The 24,270-nt window shown below is 49.7% G+C and overlaps 1 protein-coding gene across 2 annotated transcripts; it reads left to right on the top strand.

The window, feature by feature from the left end:
- The first annotated feature begins 5,495 nt into the window (after window positions 1–5,495).
- On the top strand, window positions 5,496–23,678 carry LOC133358333 (zygotic DNA replication licensing factor mcm6-A-like). 2 transcript variants are annotated; one of them, XM_061576604.1, is made up of 18 exons: window positions 5,496–5,728; window positions 8,452–8,598; window positions 8,702–8,815; window positions 9,754–9,841; window positions 10,623–10,784; window positions 11,380–11,545; window positions 13,113–13,258; window positions 13,387–13,537; window positions 13,922–14,063; window positions 14,946–15,087; window positions 15,319–15,426; window positions 15,666–15,821; window positions 16,946–17,074; window positions 17,208–17,369; window positions 19,452–19,572; window positions 21,012–21,227; window positions 21,564–21,703; window positions 22,171–23,678. In XM_061576604.1, exons 1-18 carry the CDS (start codon window positions 5,631–5,633, stop codon window positions 22,294–22,296), a joined length of 2,514 nt encoding a protein of 837 aa, XP_061432588.1. In that variant the 5' UTR covers window positions 5,496–5,630; the 3' UTR covers window positions 22,297–23,678. The 2 variants fall into 2 exon arrangements, with proteins under 2 accessions (XP_061432588.1, XP_061432587.1); XM_061576603.1 differs by having other exon boundaries at window positions 21,003–21,227; window positions 22,171–23,605.
- The last annotated feature ends 592 nt before the right edge of the window (window positions 23,679–24,270 follow it).

The following is a 24,270-nucleotide window of genomic DNA, read 5'->3' as shown; positions in this document are numbered from 1 at the left end:
AAACCTGTCTGCGATAACTCTCTTAGCGCTGCGTGTATGACCTATCCGGACGAGTCTAATATATTAGCGAGGAAGTTGAAAGCAGGGGGTGGTTGATCTTGGATGATTCTAGATTTGAAGTTTTTGGTGACTGCAAGGATCCATTCTCTTGGTTCTTTCGGTAAAGGCACGTAGGTAAAGAAAATAATAAATAAAAATAAAATGAAAGATAAAAATGAAATATAAATAAATCACGACGTTTCGATTGCAACACAATGATGATGGTTGCTTGTGTTGCAATCAAAACGTCGTGATAAAATTTTATTTATTTTTATATTTTATTTTATTTCTTTTATTATCTTTACCTACGTGACTTTACCGAAAGAACCAATCTCGGATGATGGTTGGCACAGGCGGACCGCCGTGCTCCATGTCGCTTCACGTTGTGATGGAGGCTGCGTTGCCAGACGCTAAGTGCAGGAGCTTCCAGTTTACACGGTACGGATATAGCAAGGCTGTAATTGTAATATATATTTGGGGGGACACATCCCCCCCCAATATTCAAATATGCTCAAAATGTCCCCCCCTCCCAATATATTGCTATAAAAATAATAATAATTGCTATGCTATGTAAATAAAAAGAACAATTTGCTAAACCTTGGCCACAATATCTGGACTTGTCTTCATGTAAATCAATGCATCGATTTCTGTTCATATGATTGTGGTTATGTTTGTTCTTTATTCATCCCTAATCTCTGCCATTACATACGATGAAACAAGAAATGGTTAAAAAATATGAAAACAGAGCAATGTGATACAATACACTATTAGACATTATTGTCAAAAATAATCAAAAGTCCATCCCATGTGTTGGTGAATTTTTTTTTATATTTTAGGCAGGAAATTCGTTTTACAATTTAGATATTTTTCTGGGTTGGGACCCCCAGACACCCTGGAAGATTTGGTCCCCCCCCAATGTTGACCTCCATGGCTATGGCCTTGGTATATAGTAACCCCGCCCTTTCACCAGCCCGCACGACGACCAACAAGGTGAAGTATGGGTCAACTAACCGTCAAAACCGACCGCAGCGTGCAACATTCCTTGTCCGTGGCATCAGGGCCGGATTAATGTTCTTGGAGGGCCCGAGGCGCTTCTGATTCTGAAGCCTTCTGTGAACACATTCCTGCGGAGGGAGCTGTAGGAACGTTGGGTTGCTCGGTCAATGGCCAGGGTCAACGGCGGCCGTGGTGTATTCCGCAAATATGCCCCGACTGTGAGGGCGGGCACAAGCCGGCGTGAGTAGGTTAAACGTTGAGTTTATAAGGAAACCACGGGGTGACCAGCCCATCCCCACCCAGCCCCACCCTACCCTACCCAGCACCCAACCTCCCCACCCCAGCCCCTCCCCACCCCCTCCCCACCCAGCCCCTCCCCACCCTCCCCTCCCCCACCCAGCCCCACCCAGCCACTCCCCACCCTCCCCTCCCCACCCAGCCCCACCCTCCCCACCCAGCCCCTCCCCACCCTCCCCTCTCCACCCAGCCCAACCCTCCCATTTTTGGATGCACGACTGACGGACGGACACAATAATCCCCCTGTGGGCTGGTGGAACCAGGAGGTTCCTACAGTAAGACTCTCTGCAACTGATACTGCTGCCACCCCACCACACTACCTCTACGGTCGCTTGTGTCACGCGTAGCACAACGACGCATTGTCTCCCCTGTTGCCACTATTACCCTCTTGAGAAATGGGATTAGGGGCCGTCCATAAATGACCGTCACGCAAATTTGGACGATTTTTACCCCCCCCCCTCGTCACACGGCGTCACAAAAAGTCAGACCCCCCCCCTTAAATATGACGTCACAAAGCTCTGCCCCCCCCTACCCCCCCAAAAAACAATATTTCCATTTTGAAAATAAAACATTCTTCAAATCGCTTTAAACTATTGTCATTGTAGTGCGTATTTAATGTGGCGCAACACTCTGATGTTGTAAGAGTGTTGTTATAACAATTTGTGTTGTATTACAATTATATATTTTAAATTATTATATTTTATTTCTATTATTATTATTTTATTTTTTTATGTTTTACCTACATGACTTTACCGAAAAAACCTAAGAGTATGAATCCTTGCAGTCACGAAAGCTTCAAATCTAGAATTCTATATTTATTTAAAGTTGCGCATTTTTATGTGACGTCACATTTCTCAACCCCCCCCCCCTCGTCACACATCGTCACAAATGTCTGACCCCCCCCCCCTCCTAGGTGCGTGACGTCATTTATGGACGGCCCCTTATGCGAAAAAAACTATTTGAAGATGTTATTTGCTGATATTAGCAATGAAACAAATGACAGAGAAGTTCATCTCAGGTGTTAATTTCTCTCTCGCCTTGTAAAAAAAGCGATTCACATTACTGCCTCTTTGTTGTACACACTGTGCATATCCTCGCTATATAAATACAATTATTCAAGAAGATATCTTGGTTAGTAAAAAATTTGAATCATACACACATACTAACAAAAAACGTGGTCAACATTTTGTTTTTATCATAGCCCCTTTTAGTTTTCGTTGGCCCTAGGACACGGTGACTATAATCTTACCTTTGGAGCTTTCGTGACTGCAGGAATTATTCTTTGGTTCTTTCGGTAAAGTCATGTATAAAGAAAAAATAATAAATTAAATAATAGCATACGACGTTTCGATTGCAACACAAGCAATCATCATTATACCTGATGATGATTGCTTGTGTTACAATCGAAGCGTCGTATGCTATTATTTAATTTGTTATTTTTTCTTTATACGTGACTTTACCGAAAGAACCAAAGAATAACACAGTGCCTACTTTGGCCTATTGGGATAATACTGGTAGAAACCCACTGGTTCCACCAGCCCACAGGGGATTCTTGTGTCCGTCCGTCCGTCGTGAAGGGATGGGCTGGGTGGGGAGGGAGGGGCTGGGTGGGGAGGGTGGGGAGGGTGGGCTGGGTGGGGAGGGGCTGGTCACCCCGTGGTGTCCTTATAAAACTCAACGTTTAACCTACTCACGCCGGCTTATGCCCGCCCTCACAGTCGGACATATTTGCGGAATACACCACGCCGCCGTTGACCCTGGCCATTGACCGAGCAACCCAACGTTCCTACCAGCTACCTCCGCACGAATGTGTTACAGCCCAACGTGGCATCTGGAACAGAAATTGGCACTGACATCGCTCACGGCATTACGTGGCCGGGGCTGAGACGCGCATTCCCAGCGATGTTCTGGAATGGACTAGGGACGTTGACTTGCGGTGCAAATGCAGTCGAGTCTACGCCATACATTGCCCACGGGGCACAACGGAATCTCGTCGTTGGAAAATCCTTGCTGGTTTTTTCCAGGATTTTTCTGTTGCGTGCAGTCACTTTAAGATTCTATATTTGAAGCTTTCGTGACTGCAAGGATTCATACTCTTCGGTAAAGTCACGTAGGTAAGACGGAGACTTGTGTTGCCTCCGAAACGTCGTGATTTAATTTAGTTATTTTTTATTGTATTATTACTATTATTTTACCTACGTGACTTTAGCGAAAAAACCTAAGAGTATCACTTTTAGATGTTTCTTGTTCATGTTTTTTTTTGTTGCGGTTGCACCCGAGTCAAGAGCCGTATGGCTCACAGGGTTATGCCTAATAAATGAAATTGAAAATAAATGAAACTGAAACTCCGAAAAGCCATATTCTTTGGGGTCTGTCGGTAAGTCACGTAGATGGTTCAAAGAAATTTACCAAAAAACACTACGACGTTTCGATCGCAACACAAGCGATCGTCATCAGCAGGAAAGAGGAAAAACACGTGGTCAACATTTTTATCATTAGGGACCGTCCATAAATGACGTCACGCACCTATGGGGGGGGGTAGTCAGATTTTTGTGACGTGTGACGAGGGGGGGGGGGGTGAGAAATGTGACGTCACGTAAAAATGCGCATCTTTAAATAAATCTAGAATTGTTATAACAACACTAATTGTTATAACAACACTAATTGTTATAACACTAATTGTTATAACAACACTAATTGTTATAACAACACTAATTGTTATAACAACACTAATTGTTATAACAACACTCCTACAACATCAGAGTGCAGCGCCACATTAAATACGCACTGCAATGACAATAGTTTAAGAAGTATATTTAATAAAGTAGAACGTGTTGTCTATATTATGCACTCTGATGTTGTAGGAGTGTTTTTATAACAATGAGTGTTGTTATAACAATTATATATTTATTTAAAGTAGCGCATTTTGATGTGACGTCACATTTCTCACCCCCCCCTCTCTCGTCACACATCGTCACAAATGTCTGACCACCCCCTAGGTGCGTGACGTCATTTATGGACAGCCCCTATACACTACACTATACACTACTATACACTACACTATACACTAATATACACTACACTATACACTACTGTACACTACACTATACACTACTATACACTACACTATACACTACTATACACTACGCTACTCTACACTATTATACAATACACTATTCACTACACTACTATACACTACACTACTATACACTACACTATTATACAATACACTATTCACTACACTACTATACACTACACTATACACTACACTACTATACACTACACTATTATACAATACACTATTCACTACACTACTATACACTACACTATACACTACACTACTATACACTACACTATTATACAATACACTATACACAACACTATACACTACACTATACACAACACTATACACTACACTATACACAACACTATACACTACACTACTATACACTACACTATACACTACACTACTATACACTACTATACACTACACTATTATACAATACACTATTCACTACACTACTATACACAACACTATACACTACACTATTATACACTACACTACTATACACTACACTATTATACAATACACTATTCATTACACTACTATACACTACACTATACACTACACTATTATACACGACACTACTATACACTACACTATTATACACTACACTATACACTACACTACTACACACTACACTATACACTACTATACACTACACTACTATACACTACACTACTATACACTACACTATACACTATTATACACTACACTACTATACAGTACACTATACACTACACTATTATACACTACTATACACTACACTATACAACACTATACACTACACTATACACACTGCGCTATACACTACGTTGTAAAATTCTCCACTAATCGATGCCCCAGATTCGACTCTCGCGTAACGTGCAATCCTTAGAATCGATTCCTTGACGAAGACACAGCCCGGCGATGCCGAAGAATCGACTCCTGCGTTAAGTACCATCCCGAGAATCGATTCCTTGACGTTGTATTTAATTTATTAAATCGAAACCTAAGAACGAGAGTGACGCCACGCCCCCCTCCACCACGTCAACGTCACGTGCTACGAAATGCGCGCGGCCCATTGGTTGAATTTGGCGGGAACTTGACCACGTGACCCGTTTTGGCGCGAAATCGCCTGTGCGGTGACGAAAGAGATCAACGCGGCGATTCCATCTTTCTCGTCTCCTCCAACCTCGTCTCCTTCACCACCTCCTCCACCTCGTCTCCTCATCAACCTCCTCGGCCATCGCGAGCCATGGATGTGCAGGAGCCTGTTCAGGGCCACGCTGGCCAGACGGTGAAAGATGAGTTGGCCGAGAAGTGTCAGAAACTCTTCCAAGACTTCCTTGAGGAGTAAGTGGGGCCTCTAAAAAGCTCTCGTGTCACTCCACTGCTTGATGAATGACCTGGTGCCGTGTTAACCCATTTCAGGTTTACTCCGTATTCTTGTGCAGGGAAATTGAGTTGTCAGGTCCATAGGGCCCGTACAGCCGTTTCAATACAGGCACACACAAATAAATGTGTCTTTGTGTTTCTCCCTTGTGATGGGACTTTGTAGAGTGAACGTTGATATTTATAAGGGTACGGGGTGGCCAATAAGGTATTTAATTGGTCTGTAATAAGGTAGGCACTGATCAGGGGTTGACAGGTGTGAGAGTGTGGGTGAGTGTAGTAGTGGTGAGTGTACTAGTGGTGAGTGTAGTGGTGAGTGAGTGTAGTGGTGAGTGAGTGTAGTAGTGGTGAGTGTAGTGGTGAGTGAGAGTAGTAGTGGTGAGTGTAGTGGTGAGTGAGTGTAGTGGTGAGTGAGTGTAGTGGTGAGTGAGTGTACTAGTGGTGAGTGTAGTAGTGGTGAGTGTACTAGTGGTGAGTGTACTAGTGGTGAGTGTAGTAGTGGTGAGTGTAGTGGTGAGTGAGTGTAGTAGTGGTGAGTGTAGTGGTGAGTGAGAGTAGTAGTGGTGAGTGTAGTGGTGAGTGCTAGTGGTGAGTGAGTGTAGTAGTGGTGAGTGTAGTGGTGAGTGCTAGTGGTGCTGATTGTCGATTTGGTCGTGTGTGTCTCCCTTGTCATGGGACTTTCTATGATGAACGTTGATATTTATAAGGGTACGGGGTGGCCAATAAGGCTTTTAATTGGTCTGTAATAAGGTAGGCACTGATCAGGGGTTGACAGGTATGAGAGTGTGTGGGTGAATGTAGTAGTGGGTGAGTGTAGTGGTGAGTGCTAGTGGTGAGTGTAGTAGTCGTGAGTGTAGTAGTGGTGAGTGCTAGTGGTGAGTGCTAGTGGTGGTGAGTGTAGTGGTGAGTGTAGTAGTGGTGAGTGTAGTGGTGAGTGAGTGCTAGTGGTGAGTGCAGTACTTTAGTAGTGGTGAGTGCTAGTGGTGCTGATTGTCGATTTCTTTGTGTGTGTCTCCCTTGTCGTGGAACTTTCTATGATGAACGTTGAAATTTTTAAGGGTACGAGGTGGTCAATAAGGTCTTTAATTGGTCTGTAATAAGGTAGGCACTGATAAGGGGTTGACAGGTATGAGAGTGTGTGGGTGAGTGTAGTAGTGGTGATTGTCGATTTGTTCATGTGTGTCTCCCTTGTCATGGGACTTTCTATGATGAACGTTGAGATTTCTAAGGGCACGGAGGCTGACGAAATCATATCTGAATTGGTCTGTAATAAGGTAGGGGCACTGATAAGGGGTTGACAGCTTATGGAGGAGTCTGACCGCACAAGTAACTTCACGACGCGCCGCGAGTGTAAGAAGATTTTATTTGCCGCTGATGTTTAAATCGTGACACTGGAATTAAGTTTCGTTTGCGTGAGCGGTCTCAGTCACTAACGTGGCAAATGGAACTCGGGTTGCATATCTGTTAATCCCTTATCAGTGCCCGAACTAACTTATTACAGACCAATTCATACCGTATTGGTCACCCCGTGCCTCTTATAAATATCAACGTTCATCTTACAAAATCCCATCACAAGGGAGAAACACAAGCAAATAGACAAATATCATGTTGCTAAACTAAAACTGTTTTATGTATTTATTTTGACAATTGGTGTCAATGATGCTGCTTATGATCTTGCACGCCGATGCTGCTGTTTGCTTGATATGTGGATGCACAACACAATGCTACGGGGAATCGCTACTGTCCAGAGGTTAAAAAAGCTGTCCCATTACTTTTTTTATTTGGCCGTACGATTTTTGTTATTGAAGCAGCAGCAGCAGCTGTGGGCTGCATAGGGAGCGGGGTGTTTGTGTCGAGGGAGACCATAAAGTAACTACTGTATTCATGTACAATACAACTCCACATAGTGTATGTTGAACTTCTTTCACACCATACGTAGCCAACCGTGCTCATCGGAGGTGCGGCGGAAGGCCAACAAACTAAACACAAAAAGCTATTAGAAAGAAATGAGTTTCAATCGAGTTGATTCAAAAGTGCATAGCTCCAGTGGCTTCCTAATATCGGAAGGAAGAGCGTTCCAGATGGCCGCAGAAGCTTATCTGAAAGCGCACGATGCAGTCACCGTTTTTGTTCGATGGCTTCGCCACAAGCAGCTGTGAGGAAGACCCCAGTTCGCGTGATGGTTTATGCTCCTTGATGAGATCAGCAAGGTTTCGTGGTTCATTTGTGGCAAGCCTAAGTAATTTTTCACCTGGCTAAATGAACTGTAATAACATTAGTGGGGAAATAAGATTTTTTTTATTATTATGTCATGAGAAATCGTATCGTGGGGGAGTTTGGTCTGGTTGGCTTGGAGCACAAGTCGCTCTCATTGACTGAACGAATGATAGGGGTGGGGACGTTTCCTCTGCCGGCGTTGCAGCGTGTTTTCGCTCGTAAGCGCTGATTTTATTTTTGGTAAGCATTTTTCCAGGACAAAGAGCACACTATAACTAATCAGCATTCTAATACAGGGTCGTGTTAATAGAGGTCTGCCTGTAAAATAAAACACATTGATGAGCACCACACCCCATGCTTGCCCCTCACCCTCGCTCACCCGTGCCCTTCTCAAGCTCACCGTGCCCCTCGCTCACCCGTGCCCCTCGCTTGGCACGACCCTTTTGTCCGTCTCCTCTGCGGAGCAGGTTCCAGACGGCAGAAGGCGAGAGGAAGTATGTTCGAGACGCCGAGGAGCTTGGCCGCCCCGAGCGGAACACGCTGGTGGTGGACTTCACGGACCTGGAGCAGCACAACCAGCAGTTGGCCACCACTGTACAGGAGGATTACTACAGGTGCCACTGGCCGTCCCACCAATTATCAGAGAACCAACCAATTTCCAGATTGAGCCAGCCGATTCTCAGACGGCGTAACCTGCCGTGTGTCTGTGTGCCGCAGGGTCTACCCCTACCTGTGCCGTGCCATCCGTAACTTTGCCCGCGACCACTGGAAGGACATCCCGCAGGCGAAGGAGTTTTACGTGGCCTTCACGGAGGTGCTCGCCAGACACAAGTGGGTGCTGCGTGCTTCTCCCTCTGCGTACCTCCCAGTGTCTCAAACGGGCAACGCTGCTCTAGCCCAACCCTGCCCTTGTCTCCCTTAACATGGTTCGAGTGCATCTGTCAGCAAGTGTCAGCGGTGCTGCGTGTTAGTTTTCCCAACGATTATTGTAACACGTCACTTCTCACTAAAAGCTGCAGATGAATATTCTGACTGGGTCTGTGATCGTGAAGTTCGGTGAGTGATCGGCTTCCTGCTTTATTAAGAAGAAATTCGACTTGTAACTTGCACAATTTTGCAAACAGACTCAAGCGACCTGAAGTTTGTCGATGTTCTTTATTGATGTCATGCGAGTGTAGCATTGCAGTAGTCGAGTCGGGAACTCAGAATCATAATATTTATTTATAGTGGAGGAATCCGATGAGCTGTAAAGTTATTTTTCACCGATATCCACTAGGGGCGGGTAAGAACGTTACAACAACAAACAATACAAAACACGATAATAGTGCAAAGTACAAGAAAGGTAAAATAAATCACCCAAATACATACAAATAAAACTAAACTATCCCCATGATGGTGTTGGCTACAGTGGTCAGGAGTGTCGGACGGATGTCCCGCAGAGCTCTTGAGGTGGTAACGTCATGCACTCACTCGACTGTCTACTGAGAGATATTGGATGAGTTCTCCCACTGAGGATTTTAAGCGCGGGAGAATGGCCGATGGTGGAGCCAGTGATGGACAATGCTTGAGGAAGTCTGGCTTCCGGCCAATAAAGGCAGTCGTGGTGACCGCATTGTGTTGAGCCAGCGGTGGGTTTCCTGCAGACCGGCTCCTGCTGTAGAACGGTGCTAGAGTTGCCGTCGGCGTCCCAGTCCTGCGAAGAGAGAGAGAGAGCAGAGACGCAGCCGTTTGACTCGGGTCTAAGAGCTTCCTTTTTGTCTTCTCTCCAGGATCCGAGAGCTGACCACCACCAAGATTGGCACCCTGCTGCGCATCAGTGCGCAGGTTGTGCGCACGCACCCCGTGCACCCCGAGCTGGTAAGAGGCCCTGCCTGGCCAGCGACAAGCGGCGCGTCCGACTCCGTAACGATTTTACAGAGCCTTATAATTGTAGTTTTTGGTGAACGTGCAGTTTCCCAAAAAGTTAGCAAACCCATCCCAGTTCCGTCGCAGTTGCGCTGTGAGCGTGACTGGACGAGATGGCCGTTTGTAACTCTTGCAGAGCCAGTGTGACGCTTCACGTTGTCGAACTGCCCACAGAAAGCGATTATCGCAGAGCGACTTTCGAGATCCCTTGGGTCCACAATAGTAGGAGGCAGCAGATTTCTCACCCACCCTGTCGCCAACAGTAATGTTTGTCATGTGACAGTCAGCCTGTCAATTTTTTAATTCTCAGAGCTGGAATAATTTCCCAATTTAGTACAGAACCAGATTTTATTTGATGCTTTGTGCGGTTGTTGGTGACCAGTGGAAACTGAATCGGTTTATTCACAGGGAGCTGCCTGGATTTGAACCCAGGATCTCGGCGGTGCCCAGTTTGCATTGTGACCTCTGAGTGACAGGACCATCTCCCACCGACATTTGACTGCCAGAGCAAACAGGGAAAAGTTGGCTGTGAATCCAACAGTCCTCGTGTAACATTGTGGATTCACTATCGATCCAGAGCCTTGGAAGTACCCATTTCGGCCTTAAGATTCTAGAATGCATCGTTCATTGGTTTATCGCTCCACTCAATCGAGCTACGGCGGTGCTCCCGAGTTGCGGATCGTGGCTCCTGCGTGTTTGCTGATGGTGCTGTGGGTGCCTGGGCCTTGTCCAGGTGAGCGGCACCTTCCAGTGCCTCGACTGCCAGTCGGTGGTGCGTGACGTGGAGCAGCAGTTCAAGTACACGCAGCCGACCATCTGCCGCAACCCCGTGTGCGCCAACCGACGCCGCTTCCTGCTCGACACCAACAAGTCGCGCTTTGTCGACTTCCAGAAGGTGGGGGTGCCTCTCCTCCCCCCCCACCACCGCCAATGCTACGACGTCCGCACGGCGGCAGGGGGGGGGGGGCGGCGTGTGGGATAGTTGAATGCGTCTGTGCAAGGAGACGTTAACTCTTAGACGGACAATAAGATGGTGCAGATCTTGGGTAGTGGAACCAATGTGTTCCTCCTTGTACAGTGCCGGCCTTAATAGGCGCTCGCTAACAATACTCGCCTAAACAGTCTGTTCCAGACTACACGGATGATGTTTGTGTGTTTCGTGTGGAGCGGTAGTGTAGCGTATGGCGCGCTGCACTATGAACCCGGCGACCCGAGTTGGGTTCCCTCTCATGGCCAACACCAGTGACGATTATCTGAACCGGTCCTGGGCCTCACCTAGGTCGACTTAGCCTCAAATGAGTACCTGGCGAAGTGTGTGAAAACATCGCCACTGGGCAGACAAAAGGCGGCCGGGCGTGGTGCTGGCTACCCACCTCCTCGTGTACCGTGCCGGCCTTCATAGGGGCTACTCCCTAACACGGGGGATCTTTGTCTCTTGGCAAGTGCGGTGGTTGACGGTGGTACGTGCGTGTGTGCCGCGCGTGGTGCAGGTGCGCGTGCAGGAGACGCAGGCGGAGTTACCGCGGGGCAGCATCCCGCGCAGCGTCGAGGTGGTGCTGCGCGCCGAGGCGGTGGAGACGGCGCAGGCCGGCGACCGCTGCGACTTCATCGGCACGCTCATCGTGGTGCCCGACGTCGCGCAGCTCTCCACGCCAGGTCGCTCGCCCGACCCTTACAAAATTGTTGGGAACAAGTATAACCCGTAAAAACAAAGTTTTTCACTATAAATCCTTTATATGCGTGGTGGCTAGAGTCCTCTCGTCCTCTGGCTTGAGATGGCTGCCACCTATGGGTCAGATGATTGCATGGCAGCATTAAGCAATTGGTAATTAAATATTATATTTTTGTCCTAAAAAGTGTAAAATTTTGGAAAAAAAATTTCACGAACATTAATTGTCACGCACAACAAGTCTGTGTGGAAAATGTCAGCTCGATTGGATCACGGGAAGTTGGTTAAAAAACGACCGAAAGATTTGCACGGTCCTAAGCAAGCAAGCAAGCGAACTTAATATAAAGGATTTAAAATAAGTATAACCCGTAAAAACAAAATTTTTCACTATAAATCCTTTATATGCGTGGCGGCTAGAGTCCTCTCGTCCTCTGGCTTGAGATGGCTGCCACCTATGGGTCAGATGATTGCATGGCAGCATTAAGCAATTGGTAATTAAATATTATATTTTTGTCCTAAAAAGTGTAAAATTTTGGAAAAAAAATTTCACGAACATTAATTGTCACGCACAACAAGTCTGTGTGGAAAATGTCAGCTCGATTGGATCACGGGAAGTTGGTTAAAAAACGACCGAAAGATTTGCACGGTCCTAAGCAAGCAAGCAAGCGAACTTAATATAAAGGATTTAAAATAAGTATAACCCGTAAAAACAAAATTTTTCACTATAAATCCTTTATATGCGTGGCGGCTAGAGTCCTCTCGTCCTCTGGCTTGAGATGGCTGCCACCTATGGGTCAGATGATTGCATGGCAGCATTAAGCAATTGGTAATTAAATATTATATTTTGTCCTAAAAAGTGTAAAATTTTGGAAAAAAAATTTCACGAACATTAATTGTCACGCACAACAAGTCTGTGTGGAAAATGTCAGCTCGATTGGATCACGGGAAGTTGGTTAAAAAACGACCGAAAGATTTGCACGGTCCTAAGCAAGCAAGCAAGCGAACTTAATATAAAGGATTTAAAATAAGTATAACCCGTAAAAACAAAATTTTTCACTATAAATCCTTTATATGCGTGGCGGCTAGAGTCCTCTCGTCCTCTGGCTTGAGATGGCTGCCACCTATGGGTCAGATGATTGTCTGCTAGTATTAAGCAATTGGTAATTAAATATTTAATTTGTTTTCCCTAAACAGTGTAAAATTTTGGAAAAAAAATTTCACGGACATTAATTGTCTCGCACAACGAGTCTGTGTGCAAAATGTCAGCTCGATTGGATCACGGGAAGTGGGTTAAAAAACGATCGAAAGATTTGCACGGTCGTAAGCAAGCAAGCACGCAAGCAAGCAAGCAAACTTAATATAAAGGATTTAAAAAGAGCCTCCTTGCACACAAACCGAAAATCCCGCGCAATTAGATTTTTTTTTTATATATAGCGTGTTCTTGATTAAGCGCCGTCTGCGCCGCGCAGCTCGCCGTCTCTCGCGCCCCGCTCACCGCCTGCGACATGTGGCTCCCCCCCCCCCCCCTGGCTGTGACGTGCGATCTCGGTGCAGGCGTTCGTGCCGAGACGAGCTCGCGGGTGACCGGGCGCGACGGCTTCGAAGCGGACGGCGTGCGTGGCCTCAAGGCGCTGGGCGTGCGCGACCTCTCCTACCGCCTGGCCTTCCTCGCATGCCACGCGGAGGCCACCAACCCCCGGGTACATCGATTGGTGCCGCGTGCGGTCGCGTCGGTCGCGCCGCGGTGTTTGCCGTTGCGTCGATCGCCGTCGTGTTGATCGCCGTCGCGTTGACCGCGCTACGCGTGGCGTCTCTGTCATTGGCGCAGTTTGGAGGCAAGGAGATCAGAGAGGAGGACCAGTCGGCCGAGAGCATCAAGAACCAGATGACGGTGGCCGAGTGGGATAAGGTGTTTGAGATGAGCCAGGACAAGAGCCTCTACCACAATCTGTGCTCCAGCCTCTTCCCCACCATACACGGTGCGTCCCGATAACCCCGCTAACCCCGCTAACACCGCTAACCCCGCTAACCCCGCTAACCCCGCTAACCCCGCGCGCACGTCCGGAGGTGATCCGAGCGACCGCTGGGAGGCCGAGTGGCCGAACGGGATGTGGACTGTGAAATGCACTTGTGTTGAATGTGGAGCGATCGATGTGGGAAGGGGTGGGGGGGGGGGGGTTGGTCCGCGACTTCATTTCGACCAACTGTGATGTATGCAATGGATTAGTTGACGGACGTGCGACAGTGATAACGGGTGACGGTGAGCGTAGATGGGGGTCTCGGGAGGGGGGGGACGTCACGCGTGCGGGCGAGCGGCGGGGGGCGTGGGATACGTTGACGAGGGCGGCGACGTGGGCCTGCAGGCAACGACGAGGTGAAGCGCGGCGTGCTGCTCATGCTGTTTGGCGGGGTTCCCAAGAAGACGCTGGAGGGGACGTCGCTCCGTGGAGACATCAACGTGTGCGTGGTGGGGGACCCCAGCACGGCCAAGAGCCAGTTCCTCAAGTGAGTCTGCGGGCACGTGTATACTGGGTGTCGCACACCGCGCCACGTACGTGTGACGCGCTGTGCGTGTGTGACGTCGCTGTGTGTGACGTCGCTGTGTGTGTGTGACGCGCTGTGCGTGTGTGACTTCGCTGTGTGTGACATCGCTGTGTGTGTGTGACGTCGCTGTGCGTGTGTGACGCGCTGTGCGTGTGTGACGTCGCTGTGTGTGACGTCGCTGTGTGTGTGTGACGTCGCTGTGTGTGCGTGACGTCGCTGTGCGTGCGTGACGCGCTGTGCGTGCGTGACGCGCTGTGCGTGTGTGATGTCGCTGTGTGTGACGTCGCTGTGTGTGTGTGACGTCGCTGTGCGTGCGTGACGTCGCTGTGCGTGCGTGACGTGCTGTGCGTGCGTGACGCGCTGTGCGTGTGTGACGTCGCTGTGCGTGTGTGACGCGCTGTGCGTGTGTGACGTCGCTGTGCGTGTGTGACGCGCTGTGCGTGTGTAAACGTCGCTGTGCGTGTGTGACGTCGCTGTGCGTGCGTGACGCGCTGTGCGTGTGTGACGTCGCTGTGCGTGCGTGACGCGCTGTGCATGTGTGACGTCGCTGTGCGTGTGTGACGCGCTGTGCGTGTGACGTCGCTGTGCGTGTGTGACGCGCTGTGCGTGTGTGACGTCGCTGTGCGTGTGTGACGCGCTGTGCGTGTGTGACGTCGCTGTGCGTGTGTGACGCGCTGTGCGTGTGTGACGCGCTGTGCGTGTGTGACGCGCTGTGCGTGCGTGACGCGTTGTGCGTGCGTGACGTCGCTGTGCGTGCGTGACGTCGCTGTGCGCGCTTGACGTCGTTGAGCGCGTGTGACGTCGCTGTGTGTGACGTCGCTGTGCGTGCGTGACGCGCCGCAGGCACGTGGAGGAGTTCTCCCCGCGCGCCGTCTACACGAGTGGCAAGGCGAGCAGCGCGGCGGGCCTCACGGCGGCCGTGGTGCGCGACGAGGAGTCGCACGAGTTCGTCATCGAGGCCGGAGCGCTCATGCTCGCCGACAACGTGAGCTTCCTCGCTCGCACCGGCACTCGCCTCTCGCTCGCGGCCTCGAACGACTTGCCGGCGTGGAGACGGAAGGCGGCCGGTTGCGGTGGCGGCGGCGGCGGCACTGCCCTGTCGTCCCCGTGCCGGCCCACGTAGGCGCCCGATGACGGCGCTTGCCCCGACGGCCTGTGTGCGCCGCACAGGGGATCCTTTGCCATTTTGGTTGTACGTGTGTGCGCGCGCTCGCAGGGCGTTTGCTGCATCGACGAGTTCGACAAGATGGAGCCGCGTGACCAGGTCGCCATCCACGAGGCCATGGAGCAGCAGACGATATCCATCACCAAGGCCGGGGTGAAGGTACGTGTCCCGGGTCCGTTAGCTGCACATCGTCAACTCATCCCTTCGCGGCCGATTAAACGAGTGCCACGCTACGGGTTCTAGCGGCGGGCGGAAGAGCCCGGTCCCCTCCGAGGGGGGGGATGGTCAAGTTGTAGGCAGTTTCAAAACCGCTCCCCGCCAGGGCTTTGAGTGTGGCCGCCCCGTTTGTGGTTCCATCTCGCGCCGACATCCGCTCGTTGTGACCCCGACCCCCGCAGGCGACGCTGAACGCTCGCACGTCGATTCTAGCGGCCGCCAACCCCGTGGGGGGTCGCTACGACCGCGCCAAGTCCCTGAAGCACAACGTCAACCTGTCGGCGCCCATCATGTCCCGCTTCGACCTCTTCTTCATCCTCGTGGACGAGTGCAACGAGGTGGGAGGCGTCCCCAGCACCCACCCCCCACACGCGTGCTTGCCCCCAACCGCTCGTGCAAGCTACGCGGGGGTTCTTTGTCTTTTTCTAGTGCCGAGTTTGATTTCCCCGCCACGCTAATACCGACGACTTTTACCCCGGCTGTCCCGTGATCGGGGGGGCGGCTCTCTTGCGCGTACGCTCGCGACCTCGTTGCCGACAAATCGGAACGTGAAATGTTCCTGTTGCCTCTCCGTGCGGGGAAATCGGCCCTACGCATTCCCTTGTTCACGCGGATTTCCCGTTGCGCAGATTCCCTGTGACAACGGGGTTCGAGAGTGAGGGCCATTGTGCAAGGTGACGCTTGTGTGGTGCCCGTACATTCTTGGACGCCCAGACCCTGGTCACAGACTCAGGGGTATGAACAATACTGGTTCATTGTCTACGACGAGGCCATTATGACCGGTCGGGTGGCACGGCTCTAGAGCGAGTGGTTCGCAATTGGAAGATTGCGAGTTCACATCCTAGTCTTGGGGTTGACTCTTCAGCTCATCGTCAATCCGCGGGTCAATAATGCGAGTACCACTTTTTTCTTCTTCTTGGTTCTTTCAGTAAAGTCACGTAGAATTGAAATAATAAAATAATAAAAATTAAACATAAAATAATTCTCACGACGTTTCGGCCACAACGCAAGTAGCCGTCCTCAGGTGGAGAACAGGTCTGTCGAGGAGACAGTCTGAATGACAAGCCCCAGGCTTGGAGCGACTATTTAAGCTGGGATGGAGGGGCGAAGAGCGCCTTGACAAAATAATTTGCATATCAAGAGGAATTTGACATATTTATGGGAAATGCAGATATGCGATTAGTACTATTTGTGAAATGCGTAGGAGGTTTGGCGAGGGGTTTAAAGTCATTATGCCCGTGCATTATGCAGGATTAGCAGCATCAAAGGGAGGGGATAGGGGTAGCATTAATAAAGGGAAGGAGTGTTAATAGTATGTAGCTACAGTAACTACTTTGTTCATCGCCGGCTCGGGTTAACGCAAGATGAGCGCACCGCCTCAATGGCAATTTGAGTCCCTCTGGACTCTCGTTCACTGCCCTTGACACGGCCATCACGAGCATGCTTGCACGTGCGCGCGTAGGTGACGGACTACGCCATCGCGCGCCGCATCGTGGACCTGCACTCGCACAAGGAGGCAGCGGTGCAGCGCGTGTACTCGCTCGAGGACATGCGCCGCTACCAGCTGTTTGCCCGGCAGTTCAAGCCCAAGGTGCGCCACCCACCCCCCACCACACCACCCTTTCCTCCACCCACCGCTCCCCTCCCAGCCGCCCACAATCCCCGACGGTCGCGGCATCTGAAGCGTGCGTCGGCCCCGTGTCGCCCCGTGTCGCCCCGCGCAGATCACCAAGGCGGCCGAGGATTTCATGGTGGAGCAGTACAAGCGGCTGCGCCAGCGCGACAGCTCGGGCATCACCAAGTCGGCGTGGCGCATCACCGTGCGCCAGCTGGAAAGCATGATCCGCCTCTCCGAGTCCATGGCGCGCATGCACTGCTGTGACGAGGTGCGGTGGTGGTGGTGGTGTGCTGGTGGAGGTGATGTTGTTGCAAGTGGGTTAGTCCCACAACTTTGGCAGCTTCTGAGTGTTAGATTATACACTGGTCAACACACTTTTTCTGGCATAAAGTATTACAACGGTTTTAAGGTAATTTTGGTGGTGCTGATTCCAGATCTGGCATCAGTTTTTGTCTATCGCATCAGGTTTTTAAGATATCAAATATTGCATTTTCAATAAAAACTGTAGAAGAAAAATATTAAATAAATGTGGATATCTACATAAAATGATATTATAAACACACTATCCTTAAAATACAGCACCATATTTTAACACTAAAGCAGTCACTGACTCGCAACAACTTGCAATCATAAGTGACAGAGTTAATTTCGGGTAAAATCAATGAAAATGGGGTATGCCGCTAGCATAAAATGAGATGTGATAGAGCAAATCTGAGATCAGATTTGGAATCGGCACCCTGAAATTAGTCTAAAACATCTTCTTGGTTCTTTCGGTAAAGTCACGTAGAATGGAAATAATAAAAATAAAACATAATAAAATAATTTTCACGACGTTTCGGCCACAACGCAAGCAGCCGTCCTCAGGTGTAGAACAGGCCTGTCTATTTTATTATTTCCATTCTACGTGACTTTACCGAAAGAACCAAGAAGATGAATCCCTGCAGTCACGAAAGCTTTAAATCGAAATAGTCTAAAACAGCTGCAAAAGTCCAGGCCAGAAAAAAATGTTTTATTTTTGTTGACCAGTGTTTTTTTTGCTACTGTGTTAATGTCCGAATGGTACGCCACTTTTGTTGAACTATCGTTTGTGGCCAGGTCGCTTTTGAAAAATCGGTGAATACATCGGTTGGGCATTGCCTGGCAGGATGGGGATGGTTTTAGTGTTGTATTTGTTTGTGTTTGGGTGATTTGTTTACCTTTTACTTTGCACTCCTTTCGTGTTTTTAAATCCTTTATATTAAGTTCGCTTGCTTGCTTGCTTACGACCGTGCAAATCTTTCGGTCGTTTTTTAACCCACTTCCCGTGATCCAATCGAGCTGACATTTTGCACACAGACTCGTTGTGCGTGACAATGTATTTTCGTGAAAAAAAAATTCAAAAATTTTGCACCTTTTATGAAAAAAAAAATTCTAATTAATTACCAATTGCTTAATGGTGGCAGACAATCATCTGACCCATAGGTGGCAGCCATCTCAAGCCAGAGGACGAAAGGACTCTAGCCGCCCGTTTCAAAGACCAATGTGGGCTGGGTTGTGGCCCATTGAACACGCATATAAAGGATTTATAGTGAAAAACTTTGTTTTTACGGGTTAAGTTTTTTGTACTGTTGTAACGTTCTTACCCGCCCCTACCCGCCCCTTATTAGGCATCTGTGAAAAAGAGCTTCATAGCTCATCAGATTCCTCTAGGAGAAATATTCTGATTCTGAAATATCATGCAGTGTTTTCCAAATGATTCTCGTAAAACACTTTGGGGTGTCACTTCCAATGTTGCTGTCACTGGAGAGAATCTGACCTCGTTAGGAATTGGTCAGTTAAGTTGACACGCGCACACACGAGTGACTGGAGCGTGACCAATCCCGTTGTGGATGACAAAGTTAGTTCTTTACGCGTACATCCTAACACCGTGGAGCCATTTCATTAGCATTTCCTCCCTCCATGAAAAATGTGTATCAATAATATATCTCCCGATCACAGCCGCAATTGGTTGCCGTATCGTGCCTCACAGTGAAAGTAGTAAGTTAAACCAGTGACCGCCCACGTCTTTTGCAATGTCTTGTTACACACGCGCGTTGCAAATTGTATTGTGTTATGATTGTTATTGGGATCAAACATCGAAATGGAATTTTTTGCACTTTCTGTGCACAGCATGGGAGGACGGGTTGCGCTTTTTCCGTAAGATTTTATTGTTTTCGTACGTGATGTTCAAATTTGTGTGCAATGAATTTTAGGTGTATCTTGTAATTGTATTGTTTGTTGCGGTTGAACCCAAATCAAGAGCCAAATGGCTCACAGGGTAAAATCCTGATAAATGTAACTGAAACTGAATCTGCGTCTCTGGGGGCTCTAGGTGCAGCCCAAACACGTGAAGGAGGCCTTCCGGTTGCTTAACAAGTCGATTATCCGTGTGGAGACGCCCGACATCAACCTGGATCAGGACGAGGACTACCATGCGAGCGAGGAGGCCTCAGGTCAGCGCTCCATGCCGCCTTCACCACCCCAAGCGGGAAGCAACGGTGCCATCACCATCATCAAGACCACCATCATCATCATCAAAACGACCATTGCCATCATCAAAACCACCACCATTGCCATCATCAAAACGACCACCACGATTACCATCATAAAAAGGACCACCATCATTGCCATCATCAAAACGACCACCACCATTGACATCAAAACGACCACCACCATTGCCTTCAAAACCACCATTTCTATCATCCAAACGACCGCCACCACCATTGCCATCATGAAAACGACCACCACCATTGACATCAAAACGACCACCACCATTGCCATCATCAAAACGACCACCACCATTGCCATCATCAAAATGACCACCACCATTGCACTCGTCAAAACCACCACCACCATCATCGCCACCACGGGGTGGTTCTTTCTCTCTCCACCACCTCGCCTAGAATCCCTCCCACCTCGATCCGGGGGTTCCTCAGGTTTCCAGCACACTCATCTTCTTGGTTCTTTCGGTAAAGTCACGTAGAAGGGAAGTAATAAAATAATAAAAATAAAACATAAAACAATTCTCACGACGTTTCGGCCACAACGCAAGCAGCCGTCTTCAGGTGGAGAACAGGTCTGTCAAGACTGTCTACTTGACAGACTCTCTACTTGACAGACCTGTTCTCCACCTGAGGACGGCTGCTTGCGTTGTGGCCGAAACGTCGTGAGAATTATTTTATTATGTTTTATTTTTATTATTTTATTACTTCCCTTCTACGTGACTTTACCGAAAGAACCAAGAAGATAAATCCCTGCAGTCACGAAAGCTTTAAATCGAAATTTACCAGCACACTCTTTCCCAACAGTGGCTACAGTCTTAAGCGCGAAGTTGGTTTTGTTTTAGCCCCAGGTGGAGAACTCAAGATACCGGGATATAGTCTCGGGCGCAAGAGTCACACGGACGATTGAAAGAACCAAGAAGATGAATCCCTGCAGTCACGAAAGCTTTAAATCGAAATTCTCAAGGTTGTCGTGGAATCGCGACGTGAAATTTCAACCTGTAACGCGCAATACAGTGCTCGCAGACAAGATAGAAGGGCAGCAGCGGCGGCCGCAGTCAAGTGGCGAGCCGCTGCTGCCAACAATTTCCCAAGCTCTGCGGTCCCCTATATATATTGAGATGTTTTCAACCAATTGATGAGTTTGTGTGTGAGGAAACCAGAGCACGGGGAGAACACCCACGCACGTGATGGGGACAACTTTTTATCCCGTACAGATCAAACAGGTGGAGGTTAGCGTGGTACCGCCTTCTCCTCGGTGCTTGATCGCGGGCCGCGTGCATAGCCACGAGCTGGAATATACACGCGGAGTTGCCGTTTCGCAACCAGAATGTTCCGCAACAGACTTTTCTGACTTTGTGGCACCACCCCCGCTCTCCCAGACGGCGTCGACGGCGTAAACGGCGTAAACGACGGCGTAAACGACGGAACGAACGGGGGAACGAACGGGGTAACGAACGGCTCTGTGCACGCGGCCGACCCTGAGAGTCCCCCGCAAAAAGTGGGGGCCGCCCCCCCCACTCCCGCCAAGGCCTCTCTCCGTCTCTCCTTCAGCGAATACCGGCGCCTCTCCAACCTGCTGGTGCTGCACCTGCGCCGCATGGAGGGTAATGATTACGACCATGGGGGTTTGCTTTTGGCGAAACGCCCTCCCAGTGCACACGGTCACGTGGCGCTACCCTTTCCTCCGGTACCTCGTTGCTCGCCACACGTGAGCCCCCTCCTGATGCCCTCTCTGGGAATGAATCCTGGCCCTCGGTGGCCCCTTGGTAGAATGGTCTCAGTATGACGAGTTCTTGCTGATCGTGTGGTGCTGGGCTTGGTGGTTACAGCAATGTGATGTGCTGGTTGTAGTGATGTGGTGGAAGTTGTGTGCCGTGTGCATGACTAAGCTGTGTGCTTAACTACCAGCGGTGTGCGTGACCGCGCGTGTTGCCCCGCAGAGCTGGAGGATGTGTCGGTGCGCAGGGGGGAGCTGGTGGAGTGGTACCTGAAGGAGATTGAGAGTGAGATCGAAACCGAGGCTGAGCTGGTCACCAAGAAAACCGTCGTGGAGAAAGTGATCTACCGGCTAGTGCACTATGTGAGTAACAACAACCGCCATTCGCCACTAGGTGATGGTGACATCACCACGGCGTTTGTGCCGGGCTAGGTACACTTTAAGGCCACGTGAAGTGTTGAACGCCCGCTGACTGAGATGACTGGCTGATGCACCACCTGTGTCCCCTACTGTTCCAACTTGCTGCGTTGTATCCGCCCGGCGCTCGGTTCGTTGTGAGAGCGTCGCTCTCTTTTGCCCTCCGTTGTTGTTGGAGGGCGACTGCCTCCAACTGCCCCGTGGCATCCTTCGCGGGCCTCCGCCACAGAGCTCCACCATGCTCGCCACCACTCGCCACTAACCGCCGCTGCATCACTACTGCGCAGCACATTTGAAAGTACACATCTACGTGTGTGACTTCCTGCGTGCGTGTTTGTGATTGCACAAGTATGTGATTGCACATGTGTATGTCTGTATGTATCTGCATGCGCGTGCGTGCGTGCGTGCGTCAGGATCACGTTCTGATCGAGATCGCTCAGACCGGCCTCGGACAGCGGCGTCGAGGCGAGGGCGACGAGGTGGTGCAGGAGGAGGACCCCTTCCTCGTTGTCAACCCCAACTTCGTCCTGGAGGACTGAGGAAACCCCGCTCCACCTCTCCCCTCCACTCGCCGACACGCGCCACCTCCACCCACTTGCTACGACCAACTCCTCCGCACGCAGCCTCCACCTCCCGCTGAAGCCCTTCTCTCTCCTAATTAACCCCGACTTCTCCACCCACCGTCTTTCCGTGCGGTGCGGTCAGCCGTCGAACCTCATGGCTTTGCTCTGCAGCGCCGTTGGTACTGCAAGTGGCCGCGTTGCGTGCCGAGCGAGCAGCAGAGGCAGTGACGTTGGCTGATGCAGGACCGCGTGGGCACGACCGCGTTGCGTTGTGCAGGGCAGGTGGTCTGCCACGAATGGCGCGTGTGGCTGTGTGTAGTGTGGTGTGTCGTGTGGGTGCGTAGTGTCGTATCGTCGTGCAGCGGTTAGCGTGTTGTGATACGAACCCGGCGACCCGAATTCGATTCACGCTCACAGCCAACACGAGTGAGGATTATCTGAACCGGTAATGGGCCTCCCCTAGGGCCACTCAGCCAAAAATAAGGGATTCGTGCGGTGTGTGGACATCGCTAGTAGGGGAACAAGGCGGCCGTTTGTGGTGCTGGCCACCCACCCCCCCCTTCGTGTGCCATGCCGGCCTTCATAAGTGCTCGCAAACAGCAATTGTCCCAACAGTCTGCTCAGACTATGTTGGGAAAGCATCGTATCGCAGTGTGTGCGCGTGGTTCGTTGCGGACTGAAGGTGTTGTGATTCACGCGCTGCGTTCACAGTCCTTGCAGCCCGATTTAATGATGTGCCTAGCCGCAACGCAGAAATGTTGAGTGGCGAGCGGAGTTTGACCCGGCTTGGGCCTCTCCGAGATAGACTCGAAAACGAGCACTGGGTATGTTCGGTATTGTTCTGTGGAGCCCATGGCTGCAGGGCGTTTTTTGGCCAAACTGCCCCTTCGTGTGTCGTGCCAGCCTTTCATAGATGATGCCCTCTCTCTGACTGTGCTCGCCCTTGTATTCTACAAGGCCAGACCTGGATGTTTTTTCTCTGCGTCTCTGCTTCTGATTGACGTGGCCACGTGTTGCTTTGTTTGTTTCGCGTCTTCGTTGTGATTTCCTGGGTTACTGCACCAATGCGTGACATGTTACCTGTCCCGGTTGTCTGTATTCGAGTTTGTTTTTTTCAACTGCAGTTTCAAGTAATAAAGGCACACGATGCAGCCATAGACACAATCGTTATTTTTTTTTTTAAATATCAGTGGAACCCTACATCCTACAGACTCCAGCCATATACCTACCGTTCGACTTGTCTCACCGAGACACTTTTAAGGCTACATAGAACTTGTTTTAAATACCATTTTGCTTTTTTAGGCTTCTCAATTGTTTTCTATTTCATTTCCAGAGTCCCAATGCCACTTCCAGGAGTCGGAATTCCACATCGGGGGGTCCGAATTGCAACGGCATGGAATTGGGACTCCCGAAATAGCTGTAACTCTATTTAGGGTTAGGGCTTTCGGGTGAGGTGACTACATGTGGATTCAGATTAGGGTCAGAGCTATAGGGTTGAGATGGTTATATGTGCACTGCAGGTTAGGGCTATAGGGTTGAGGTGGCTATGTGCACTATAGGTTCTACAAAAGTCACGTGATGCCCTCTTGCGGGCAAATGCACAACTGCAGCTTCTCCAATGCAAGGAATAAAATAACTGAACAACAGCCTCCACATAATGTGAGTGGTCCTACTCATTCCATCAGCTGCACAAACTGCATCTCATCAACTGCATTGATTCAACACAAGCAACACCCTGAACAGGCTTGGTCAGCAGTCGGGCTTGCTTGAACGAGCACTGGAGAACTGCCAGATGTTATTGGCAGGCAACCAACTCTTCGATGTGGGTCCTAGTTTAGCAGTGGCCTGGCCCTGCTGCTACCAGCTGCAGTGCACGGAGACGCGGCACCCTCCCGTGGGGGAATCTGTGGCTGCAGATTAGTGGAGTGGAAGCTGCGTTGGAAGCGGTGC

The sequence above is a fragment of the Lethenteron reissneri genome, chromosome 61 (assembly GCF_015708825.2).
Source record: "Lethenteron reissneri isolate LAM-NWPU_2019-01 chromosome 61, ASM1570882v1, whole genome shotgun sequence".
In the NCBI taxonomy this organism is placed as follows: Eukaryota; Metazoa; Chordata; class Hyperoartia; order Petromyzontiformes; family Petromyzontidae; genus Lethenteron; species Lethenteron reissneri.
The sequence above is the reverse complement of the archived record's forward strand: the minus strand, read 5'-3'. Positions and strand labels throughout refer to the sequence as shown.

Bases quoted from the DNA above. Each gene is read 5' to 3' on its own strand.
- LOC133358333 (XM_061576603.1), top strand. From the start codon at position 5,631: ATGGATGTGCAGGAGCCTGTTCAGGGCCACGCTGGCCAGACGGTGAAA. The intron at 8,599-8,701 runs GTGCCACTGGCC...TGTGTGCCGCAG, and splicing joins GTACAGGAGGATTACTACAG to GGTCTACCCCTACCTGTGCC. The intron at 17,370-19,451 runs GTGCGGTGGTGG...TGGGGGCTCTAG, and splicing joins GCATGCACTGCTGTGACGAG to GTGCAGCCCAAACACGTGAA.